The following is a 12,049-nucleotide window of genomic DNA, read 5'->3' on the forward strand; positions in this document are numbered from 1 at the left end:
TTACTTATTTACAAAATGTTCTAACGGAAACCAAGAAACTTTTTTTTTTTATTTTTTTCAAAACTTTTCAGTCTTCTTTTGTTTGTTTGTTTTTTTTTTTTTTAGCAAAAAAAAAATACCCAGTGGTGATTAAATACCACCAAAAGAAAGCTCTCTTTTTAAATTGTTCAGGAGAGGTTATAAAAACGTCCCGTGTACATGAAGCCTTAAGCCTCGTACACTCGGTACGATTGTTGGCCAACCGAGCGTCTGATTTTTATCAAAAGGGCGTGTGCCAGGATCTTGTCTTGCATACACAATTGTCATGCAACAAACATGAACGTAGTGACGTACCACGAGGAATTTCAGCTCTTGAGCGCCACCCTTTGGGCCCCTTCTGCTAATTTCGTGTTTGGTGAGCATTGATTCGGAGCATGTGTCTTGTACTTTCGACTTTTATGTGGCAGATTTGTGTACTGACCATATGAAAATCTGGCACCAAATCGTTGTCCACCGAAAATTTACTAGCCTGCCATCCAACATATGTTGGCCGAAAGTTGGACAACAATTGTCAAAAGGAGCGTACTAACGGTAAGATTTTAGGATAAGTCTGTTAACAGACAATCCCTTGCCAACAATCGTACTGTGTGTATGAGGCTTTAAACTCTCTGTTTACCAGCATTAGTAAATAGATGGGAAGGTATATTATACTTACGAGTTTTAATCTTTTTTGTATCCTTCTTCAGTTACTTCTTGGTTTCCAGGCCGACACAAATGAAGCCAAATATCTCATGAGGGGTTTTCTTGGCTAATCACACTCTCCTGCCTGCATGCCTGAGCTAAGGGCAGATGGATTCCAAGGAAAAAATGCTACATGAATCATCTGCCCTTACTCGAGATGGTCGGACAAAAATGCTAGGGGGTTGTTTTTCAAATTAATTTCTCAGCAAAATAAAGCATGGATGGGGGAGGTGCTCTGAATATTAAAATGAATTAAATGGCGTTTTTGGTTTGTGGTGCTCAGATGCAGTGTGGAAATCAGTGTTAGATGGTGCTTTGTTTCCTGCTCTACATTTGAACAATGCAGGTTAATTTAAAAAGGGAAAAAAAAGGTTTAAGGGTCTTAAGAAAAGGCAGTTACTTGTGATCTGATGCTTTACAGATGGCTTTATGACATAACTTTTTTTTTTTCCCAGCCCCCCATGGAGAGCATACATGACAAAGGAATGTCTGATGAAATTCACTGTGCTACTATGAAAAGCTCAAACATGAGGCCTCCACATGCTGGTATGGGTCCTCCCCAGAGCCCAATGGATCAGCACAGTCAAGGTAGTGGTAACATACTATCTATCTCACTTGTGACATTCATGCAATCGCTCTCACCTCAAGGAATAAGGTCATATTATAGTATTTGTATACTGAATATGGGACTGTAAATCTCATGTTTTGCAATGGAACTAAATAAAAACTATGTTCACAGCAAACTTGATTCTCAATCCACCCCCCCCCCCCCCCCCCCATTCCCGCCCAAAAATAGAGGCCCTCTGGCAAACATTACCATGAAGGATGTCCTGCTTGATTTCTGTTTTGCCGATGTTTGTCATATAATCTGCAAGTACCTTTGTTAGCGTTTGCAATCAATGTTTGTAAAGTATTTTATGCCCAGGCTGTATAGTAAACTATACCTATAGTGCCTTGAAAGTATTCATACCCCTTGAAATTTTCCATATTTTGTCATATTACAACAAAAAACATAAATGTATTATGTGATGGACCAACACAAAGTGACGCATAATTGTGAAGTGGAAGTAAAATGATAAATGGTTTTATGTTTTTTTTTACACATATCTGAAAAGTGTGGTGTACATTTGTATTCAACCTCCCTGAGTCAATACTTTGTAGAACTACCTTTCACTGCATTTACAGCTGCAAGTCTTCTTGGGGATGTCTCTACCAGTTTTGTACATCTAGAGAGTGACATTTTTGCTCATTCTTCTTTGCAAATTAGCGCAAGCTCTGTCAGATTGGATAGAGAGTGTCTGTGAACAGCAATTTTCAAGTCTTGCCACAGATTTTCAATTGGATTTAGGTCTGGACTTTGGCTGTGCCATTCTAACACATGAATATGCCTTTACCTAAACCATTCCATTGTAGGTCTGGCTGTATGTTCAGGGTCGTTGTCCTGCAGGAAGGTGAACCTCCGCTCTAGTCTCAAGTCTTTTGCAGACTAACAGGTTTTCTTCTAAGATTGCCCTGTATTTGGCTCCATCTATCTTCCCATCAACTCTGACCAGCTTCCCTGTCCCTGCTGAAGAAAAGCGTCCCCACAACATGATGATGCCACCACCATGGATCGTGTGTTCAGGGTCATGTGCAGTGTTAATTTTCCGCCACAAATAATGTTTTGCTTTTAGGCCAAAAAGTTCAATTATGGTTTCATCTGACCAGAGCACCTTCTTCCACATATTTGCTGTGTCCCCCACATGGACAAACTCACAAACTGCAAATGGGACTTTGAATGGCTTTCTTCTTGCCACTCTTCCATAAAGGGCAGATTTGTGGAGGATACGACTAATAGTTGTCCTGTGGACAGATTCTCCTACTTGAGTTGTGGATCTCTGCAGCTCCTCCAGAGTTAACATGGGCCTCTTGGCTGCTCCTCTGATTAATGCTCTCTTTGTCTGGCCTGTCAGTTTAGGTGGACGGCCATGTCCTGATAGGTTTGCAGTTGTGCCATACTCTTTCCATTTTTGGATGATGGATTGAACAGTGCTCCGTGAGATGTTCAAAGATTGGGACATTTTTTGATAACCTAATCCTGTTTAAAACTTCTCCACAACTTTATCGCTGACCTGTCTGGTGTGTTCCTTGGCCTTCACGATGCTGTTTGTTCACTAAGGTTCTCTAACAAACCTCTGAGGGCTTCACAGAACAGCTGTAGTTATACTGAGACTAAATTACACACAGGTGGACTCTATTTAATTAGGTGAAGGCAATTGGCTTTAGCCCACTGTCAGCTGACTCTCTGGATCACATGAGAGCAAAAGTAAGTGCACTCCTGTAATCCAGAAGAGAAGTTTGGCCATATTTCTTTTATGGTGTGTTAATCTCAATTTGGGCAGAAGTCAAGGCTGAAAATATAGCATGGGACTATGATCTAAAGCTAGTACAGGTAGTTGCAAATTTGTGGTGCACAAATGAACTATCGTCAGGATTATGGTTACGCAGACTATACATGCACAGATTTTTCCAATCAATCATATGATCTGATTGTTTCTTGAATGATAAAACTTTTTGATGCTAAGCCAACAGTACATTTTCCTGCATTTGGCTAGTTAATTTCAATGAAAATAGTCGAATGAAGCCATCAGCTGTTGCTAGGAAAACAGTAGTTTTGGGCCTTGATCGAAATCTGTCAAGCGTTATTGGAAATAGTTTGAGAGTAAGCAAGCCAGAGATTTTATATTCAATAAAGTTTCTAGAATTGGTCCAAAAGGATCTAAATAGAGGGGAAAGTTATTAATATTTAAAATGTCATAAAGGTCAGTTAATTTGAGATCCTGACAATAGAACAGAGCAGACGTGCCTATGTAGGAGCTGTCCTAAGACGCTAGTGCACCCATATCACAACCTGATATCTCTGCAGTGATTTGAAATGGCAAGCCTAAAGCACAGCGGTCCTGTTCATCCACTGCATGGACCAGGAGGGAGACAATAGATTATTTTTTTTTTTTTTTCAGTGACCTATAGCAGCTGATTCAGCAGGCCATGACTTCAAGATGGTGTTGGTGCTTGGGATGATGGCACCATCTTCCCTTCCCTGCTCAAGCTCTTGAACTGGTAGATTGTGACTTAACTGCATCTGACAATGACATGGACTCACAGGATTTTAAAGGTGAATTCAAGAAATACTTTGCTATCCTCCCTAAAAGTATGTTCCTTTTTATATGGAGAAACATGCCCAACGTATGCATATCGGAACTTTGCACTGACCTGCCAAGCATTCACCAATGTTTTGATGCTGTACTAATGTTCACATCTAGTACACGGTCGCATCTAATACGATCATTCAGTTTCTGGAAGACTACCTCCGCTAAACAGCAATTTATACATCCTTTTTGGACACACATTCTGTAGTTGGCATTGAGGACTGCAACCATCACAATAACATACGGCTTTGTGGTATACCTCAAGCCACAGTCTACAATGACCTTCAACCTACAGTCCCTGACAAAAGTCTTGTCGCTTCTCTATTTTGTAGAAACTCCTGCTATTAACCACTTCAGCCCCAGAAGGATTTACGCCCTTCCTGACCAGAGCACTTTTTACAATTCGGCACTGCGTCACTTTAACTGCTAATTGCGCGGTCATGCAATGCTGTACCCAAACAAAATTTGTGTCCTTTTCTTCCCACAAAGAGAGCTTTCTTTTGATGGTATTTGTTCACCTCTGCCGTTTTAATTTTTTGCGCTATAAACGGAAAAAGACCGAAAATTTTGAAAAAAAATGATATTTTCTACTTTTTGTTATAAAAAAAATCCAATAAACTCAATTTTAGTCATACATTTAGGCCAAAATGTATTCAGCCACATGTCTTTGGTAAAAAAAAAATGTCAATAAGTGTATATTTATGGGTTTGCGCAAAAGTTATAGCGTCTACAAACTAGGGTACATTTTCTGGCATTTACACAGCCTTTAATTTATGACTGCCTATGTCATTTCTTGAGGTGCTAAAATGTCAGGGCAGTACAAAACCCCCACAAATGACCCCATTTTGGAAAGTAGACACCCCAAGGAAATTGCTGAGAGGCATGTTGAGCCCATTGAATATTAATTTTTCTTTTGTCCCAAGTGATAACAGTTGTCACTAAATGATATATTGCTCACACAGGCCATGGGCATATGTGGAATTGCACCCCAAAATACATTCAGCTGCTTCTCCTGAGTAAGGGGATACCACATGTGTGGGACTTTTTGGGAGCCTAGCCGTGTACGGGGCCCCGAAAACCAATCACCGCCTTCAGGATTTCTAAGGGCGTAAATTTTTTATTTCACTCCTCACTACCTATCACAGTTTTGAAGGCCATAAAATGCCCAGATGGCACAAACCCCCCTCCCCCAAATGACCCCATTTTGGAAAGTAGACACCCCAAGCTATTTGCTGAGAGGCATGTTGAGTCCATGGAATATTTTATATTTTGACACAAGTTGCGGGAAAGTGACAATTTTTTTTTTTTTTTTGCACAAAGTTGTCACTAAATTATATATTGCTCGCACAGGCCATGGGCATATGTGGAATTACACCCCAAAATACATTTAGCTGCTTCTCCTGAGTATGGGGATACCACATGTGTGAGACTTTTTGGGAGCCTAGACGCGTACGGGACATGGAAAACGGTGGGGGGGGGGGGGGGCATTCCCTCCCACTGCTTGTAAAAGCAGTCTAGAGGCTAATTAGCTGCTACGATTGCTTTTACATGAAAGCCGACCGCTGGCTGAAAAGAATGATACCAAGATGATACCTAAACCTGCAGGCATCATTCTGGTATAACCACTCAGTCCAGCAACATACCAGTACGTTGCTGGTCCTTGTTAGGCATGTATTATAATCTATTTTTTTTTTTTTTTTCATGCAGCCTGTGGGCTGAATGAAAAAGAGATTGATCGGTGGGTATGCCCACCATTAGAATACCTCCCTTCATCCACCCACTTCTAATGATGGGCATACATGCACCATTTATATATGCCGAAACAGGGGGGCATCTGCCCCAAAAGTTAGGAGCAAATCGCTCCTCCGCCCCTGCTGCCCCCATGCTTCGGCATATATCACCTGTAACTTTTGTAACTGTAACCGGTTCCAGGTTCAGGTCTCTCAAAATGCGATGGCATCTTGGGAGACCCTGTGAAAGTGTGCCTAGTCTGTGCAATGCTGTACCCTATGCTAATACTCAACTAGTGTATGGTAGCGTTCAAAACATTCACCAATGCAAAGACCAGGATTGTCAGGACAGGAGGGACAATAATAGCGGGTGTCACGCCTATATCTGCGCTTGCTGCAGACACGACCTCTTTTTTGGGGGGGTTCGTTGGGTAGGGGTACTCGGGAGGACATAAAGAAAATGCCTCTCATGCAGCCGACTGCATTTGGTTGGGGATGTGAATGGGGGAAGTACGGGTGCTGCAGAAGTGGTGGGTTCCCAATTAGGATTGGCGAATGCAGCAGGAAGGGCATTATGGGCACGTCGGGCCTGTGTTTGTCTTCTTCTTGGTGGCAGCGGGACACTACTTGTGCTTGCCACCTCACCAGCTTGAACTGCACTTATGGGACTCACCACGTCACCAAGTGTTACTGCAGTGCTGGTTTGACTACGACCGGGGTGTACTATGCCACTGATGCTTGCCAGTTCACCAAAACGCTACCAAAAAAACTGTTAGCGATCGCAGGGATTAGGCCTGACTCTGCGAACGCTGCAGTTATGCGTTTAGTGTTTTGTAAGTGACAGTGATCGATCGATACTGCACTTGGGTGGGCTGGGCTGGGCCGGGCCGGGCGGAGGGGCAAAACGCAGGTGCTAGCAGGTATCTGGGCTGATCCCGCTAACACTGCGTTTTTGGGAACCCTAAACTGCTGGGGACGCTAGTATAGATCTGATCGGATCAGATATTGATCCGTTCAGATACAATACCACTAAGGGAGGTGTATGCTGCGGGCGTGGGTGTTGGCGGTACTGGCGCTAACCTGACGCTGCCTGGGGTGACACAGACCCTATCTGACCCTAAAACCTAACTTATATCACCGTCGGGTGATCGGGGGGCTAAACCTTTATTCGGTAATAAACGGCGGGTGCCCTGACACTATAAAAAATAAACAAACTAACCAGCGTCACCCGTAACACTTATACGGTGATCACTGGTGAAAGGGTTAACTAGGGGGCAATCAAGGGGTTAAAACATTTATTAGGTAGTATATGGGGGGCCCTGTCGCTATAAAACACTGACGGCAAACCTATATAGTTACCTCCCTAACTGGCGTCACCAGTGACACTAATACAGCGATCAGAAAAACAATCGCTTAGTGACACTGGCGACGGGGGGTGATCAAGGGGTTAAAACTTTATTATGGGGGGTTAGAGGGGTACCCTAGACCTAAAGGGGGCTAATACTAACTGCCCTACCACACTAACTGTCACAAATTGACACCAATGCAGTAATCAGAGAAAAAAAACTGCTTGGTGTCACTGTGACGGGGGGGGGGGGGGTGGTGGTGATTGGGGGGTAAAGGGGGGTGTAATGTGTGCCTGGCGTGTTCTACTGTATGTGTGTGTGTTTTACACTCACTCGGATGTCTTCTCTCCTCGGCGCCGGAACAGAAAATACCGAGCCAAGGAGCGATGACATCACTTCCTCTGCCTTTGTTTACTATACAGAGGCAGAGGAAGATTCTCATTGGCTGGGAGCGATCGCGAGGGGGGGGGGGGCCACGAATGGATGGCCTCCCCCTCACGTCTGATCGCTCCTGGACAGAAGCCGATCGCCTCGGGCATTTTTCCAGAGTATGTTCTTTGATAGCTGGCAGACAGCAATCCTGAGAGTCTGCAGGTGCCAGACATTGCACCCATGATCTGCTGATCGCAGTTGCAATGCTCTGCAGACTTACCGGCAAAAAATATAAATGTGTTTTTTTCAAAAGGTGAATTTGCCCTTTAAAGGCCTCTGCTTCTTTTTAATATCAGTCTGTGCTTTGATACCTCCCCTTTGTAAATTTCCAATAAGCCCAACAGTTGCTGAGTGGATTAGGGGAATGGGTCCTGCCATGAGAATGGAAAATGTGACTGGTGAATTGCATGGTAAACACAAATCTCACTTTTTGAAATCTGGAGCCCTGGCTTCTGTATAGGGACTTGGATAGCTTAAAATTCTATCTAAAGCCTAGGCCTGATAGTTACAGATTACATCACCATCTACCCACTGCAGAATTGGATGCCCAGAATGCTGCACAATCCTTCCTTGCGTCATCTCCCCACCACTCCCATTTCCTTTTCTTCTTTATTCATTTTCCTCAATTTCCTTTTTATACATGTGGCATTTGTCATCCTGGACAATATTACATGAATATCTACAGTTTAAACGACCTCTCCTAAGAACAGTAGGTAAAACAGTACCACATTCTTGGCTGCAGCCAGAAGCTTGTGTTACCGCTGCAAATCCAATGACATATAGTATGTGTATGTACCGTAGTGTGCAAAAGTTTTTAGGCAGGTGTAAATAAAAGCTGCTTTTTAAGAAAAAAAAAAGTGTTGATAGTTTATTTTTATCAATTAACAAAATGGAAAGTAAATGACCAGAAGAGAAATCCAAATCAATATGTGGTCTGACCACCCTTTGCCTTCAAAACAGCATAAATTCTTCTCGGTACACTTGCACACAGTTTTTGACAGAACTTGGCGCGTAGGTTGTTCCAAACATCTCTGATAATTAACCACAGATCTTCTGTAGATGTAGGCTGCCTCAAATCCTTCTGTCTCTTCATGTACTCCCAGAAAGACTCGATATTAAGATCAGGGCTCTGTGGGGCCCAAACAATCACTTTCATGACTTCTTGTTCTTCTGTACACTGAAGATAGTTCCTAATGACATTGGCTGTAAGTTTGGGGTCGTTGTTCAGCTGCAAAATACATTTGGAGCCAATCAGACACCTCCCTTTACAGTATGTATGATGGATAAGGACCTGCCTATATTTCTCAGCATTGAGGACACTATTGATCGCAATGTTGAGCTTCGTAGATGCAGTGGTTGGCTAAGGAAACTTTAAGAGGAAGTAAACCCTAATGGCTTTCTTTTACCCTGCGAAGTAAAAATGTAATGTGCTAGTATGAGTCACATACTAGCACATTAAAAAAACAGAAAAAACAGGAGTTAAAGAAATATCAGAAAAGTAAGGAAATTTAAAGAAATGCAAAATTTTTCTAAAAAGTTCTTTAAAGAATTACTTTGCAAATAAGTCTGTCCAGAGCTTAATATCAAATCACCATACAAGGTTTAATATTGGTCAAACAAATAGCTGAATCAAGCGGAATGATTTTTGGCAAGGCACTTTGATTTTCATATTGTACAATAGACTTGTGCGCCATGTGACAACAATACTAAATCTAAAAACTACCAATGTATACCAGTAATCAAAAATAAATATTGAATAAGTGCAAAAAAAACACAGAAAATAAATATAATGTAGGGGGTGCTAGTGAATACCAACATTACACCAAAGCCAATGTAACTAATTCATGTGCTAAATATGATATACATAAATATAAAAATTCACTCCATTAACATATAAATCCTGTCATTTTTAAAGTGATTTCTAATTTTGAATCTGGTGCTTTCGGTTCTACAGAAGCCTCCTTTTGAGAATACTCGAGAAATTCCCCTGCTCGCTCTGTCACAGAAGGTGTCCTTCTTGGGGCCATCACTTCTGCTCGCAGGGTATCGAAACTGGCGGCGTTATCCTGTCGTATGCCCTACCTGGTGATTCACAAAGACAAGGTGGTTCTTCGTCCTTGTCCTACGTTCCTTCCAAAGGTTGTTTCTGATTTCCATTTGAATGAGGACCTTGTGTTGGCTTCCCTGTGTCCCAGGCCGCAACATCCAAGGGAATTTGCCTTGCATGCCCTGAATGTGGTTTGGGCAATCAGGGTGTATTTGGCTGCCACTGAGTCCTTTCGGAGGTCAGACTCCCTGTTCATGATCATGGACGGGCCAAAGAAGGGGCTGTCTGCTTCCTCTGGGACCATTTCTAGATGGATCAGACAGACAATGACTCAGGCTTATTCTATCAGGGGTCGGGTTCCTCCCTTCCCGGGTGAAGGCGCACTCTACTTGGGCGCGGAGTTCATCTTGGGCCTTCCGTCATCAGGCGTCAGTGACGCAAGTTTGCAAGGCGGCCACCTGGTCGTCAGTGCACACTTTCACAAAGTGGATGTGCTGGCATCTGCGGATGCCTCATTTGGCCGCAAGCTTCTGCAGGCTATGGTCTAGGGCAGTGTTTCTCAACTCCAGTCCTCAAGGCGCCCCAATAGGTCATGTTTTCAGGCTTACCATTATTTTGCACAGGTGATTTCATCAGCTTCACTTCCGTAGTAATTACCACAGCCGTTTCATCTGAGGGAAATCCTGAAAACATGACCTGTTGGGGCGCCTTGAGGACTGGAGTTGAGAAACACTGGTCTAGGGGGTCTATCCCTCTTGAGGGGGTTTCTTGCTGTTCAGGTTGGGCTCCACTAGTTCTCGTTGAGATCTGGTTGGCATATTATTTGTTGGCTGCCCCACCCCTCATTTTTGGCACTGCTTTGGGACGTCCTTATGGTTCTGAATAAGGAAGCGCTGCGTCTGTCAATGAACGAAAGAGAAAATGGGATTTTTGACTTACCATAAAATCCATTTCTCTGAGTTCATTGACGGACACAGCACCCACCCCTCTCTGGAGTTTTAATGCTTCTGACACTGCTTGTTACAAAACTGAAGGCTTATACCAGAGAGAGGGGTGTATACCACCTAGGACTGCCCATAGGCATAGCCAAGTCTTTTTTTTTTGCCTAGTGTCCTACTCCTGTAGGTGGCGGTATAACCCTATGGTTCTGAATAAGGAAGCGCTGTGTCAATGAACTCAGAGAAATGGATTTTACGGTAAGTCAAAAATCCCATTTTTGCAGCTACTTCTCAGTCCTAGGTGTTTTCATAGTGTGGAATTTCCAAGAGAAGCGGCAGCAGAGGAAGAAGAATTGGGCGTATGGCATAAACCACAAGGTACCTGGTTAAAACTCACTTAAAAATTATACATATTGGTAATTTTAACAGGTTGATACAGGCTGACATGCATTCATAGGCAAGTGCTTGGTATCATTTAACAGTTAATAGAGTGTCTTGCATTATATTTTTTTATTTATTTTTTTTTATTTTTTCCTTTTTAGGGTACATGTCTCCTCATCCATCCCCCCTGGGGGCTCCAGAACATGTGTCAAGTCCAATGTCAGGTGGCGGCCCAACACCCCCACAAATACCACCATCTCAGCCGGGACTCATGATACAAGGGGAGCAGCAAGTTATAAGCCAGCCAAGTCGTGGTCCCTCAGCATTTAGCCAGGTGCAACTTCACCAGCTTCGTGCACAAATATTGGCGTATAAGATGTTAGCCAGAGGACAGCCATTGTCTGAAAATCTGCAACTAGCTGTACAGGGAAAGAGGACACTGCCCGGAATTCAGCAACAACCACCACCACAGCAACCGCCTCAAGCACAACAGCAGCCACCACCACAGCAACCCCTTGGCAATTACAAACCTCCAGGTAAGTGATCACGCTTGTTTCAAGTTTACCCTTTCCTTAAAACAAAGAATAAGGGCTATTTTATCCCATGTCTCCTTTTCTCTCATTGGGAAAAGGTCTTTTTGCTCACATTGGAATTTCAGGCTCTAAGCTTAACCACTTCAGCCCTGGAAGGTTTCACCCCCTTGACCAGGCCATTTTTCGCGACACAGCACTGCGTTGCGTTAACTGACAATTGCGCGTTCTTGCAATTCTCTACCCAAACAAAATTTATGTCCTCTTCTCCCCACTAATAGAGCTTTCTTTTGGTGGTATTTGATCACCTCTGCGGGTTTTTTTTTTTTTCGCTATAAACAAAAAAGCTGACCATTTTGAAAATATATATTTTTTTTTTTTTTTTTTTTTTTTACTTTCTGCTATAAAACTTACCCAATAAAAAATGTAAAACCTCCAATTTCTTCATCAATTTAGGCCAATATGTATTCTGCTACATGTTTTTGGTTAAAAAAGAAAATCCCAATAAGTGTCTATTGATTGCTTTGCGCAAAAGTTACCACGTCTACAAACTGTGGGATATTTTCATGGCATTTTTATTTTTTTCATCTATTTTTACTAGTAATGGTGGCGATCAGTGATTTTTAACAGGACTGCAACATTGCGGCGAACAAATCGGACACTAAGTGAAACTTTTTGGGGACCAGTGACACTGGCAGGGAAGGCGATCAAAGAGTAAAGTGTGCTCCTAGGGAGTG

At 42.8% G+C, this 12,049-nt stretch overlaps 1 protein-coding gene across 3 annotated transcripts in view; it reads left to right on the plus strand.

Moving 5' to 3' along the window:
* SMARCA2 (SWI/SNF related BAF chromatin remodeling complex subunit ATPase 2) overlaps nt 1–12,049 on the plus strand; it is a 273,379-nt gene that overhangs the window by 26,363 nt on the left and 234,967 nt on the right. For all 3 annotated transcript variants that reach the window (XM_073634901.1, XM_073634899.1, XM_073634906.1), the window contains exons 3-4: nt 1,176–1,308; nt 10,944–11,318. In XM_073634901.1, coding sequence (XP_073491002.1) covers nt 1,176–1,308; nt 10,944–11,318 — 508 coding nt within the window. The remainder of the gene's footprint in view (nt 1–1,175; nt 1,309–10,943; nt 11,319–12,049) is intronic.

This window comes from Aquarana catesbeiana, linkage group LG01, assembly GCF_042186555.1.
Source record: "Aquarana catesbeiana isolate 2022-GZ linkage group LG01, ASM4218655v1, whole genome shotgun sequence".
NCBI classification, from domain to species: Eukaryota; Metazoa; Chordata; class Amphibia; order Anura; family Ranidae; genus Aquarana; species Aquarana catesbeiana.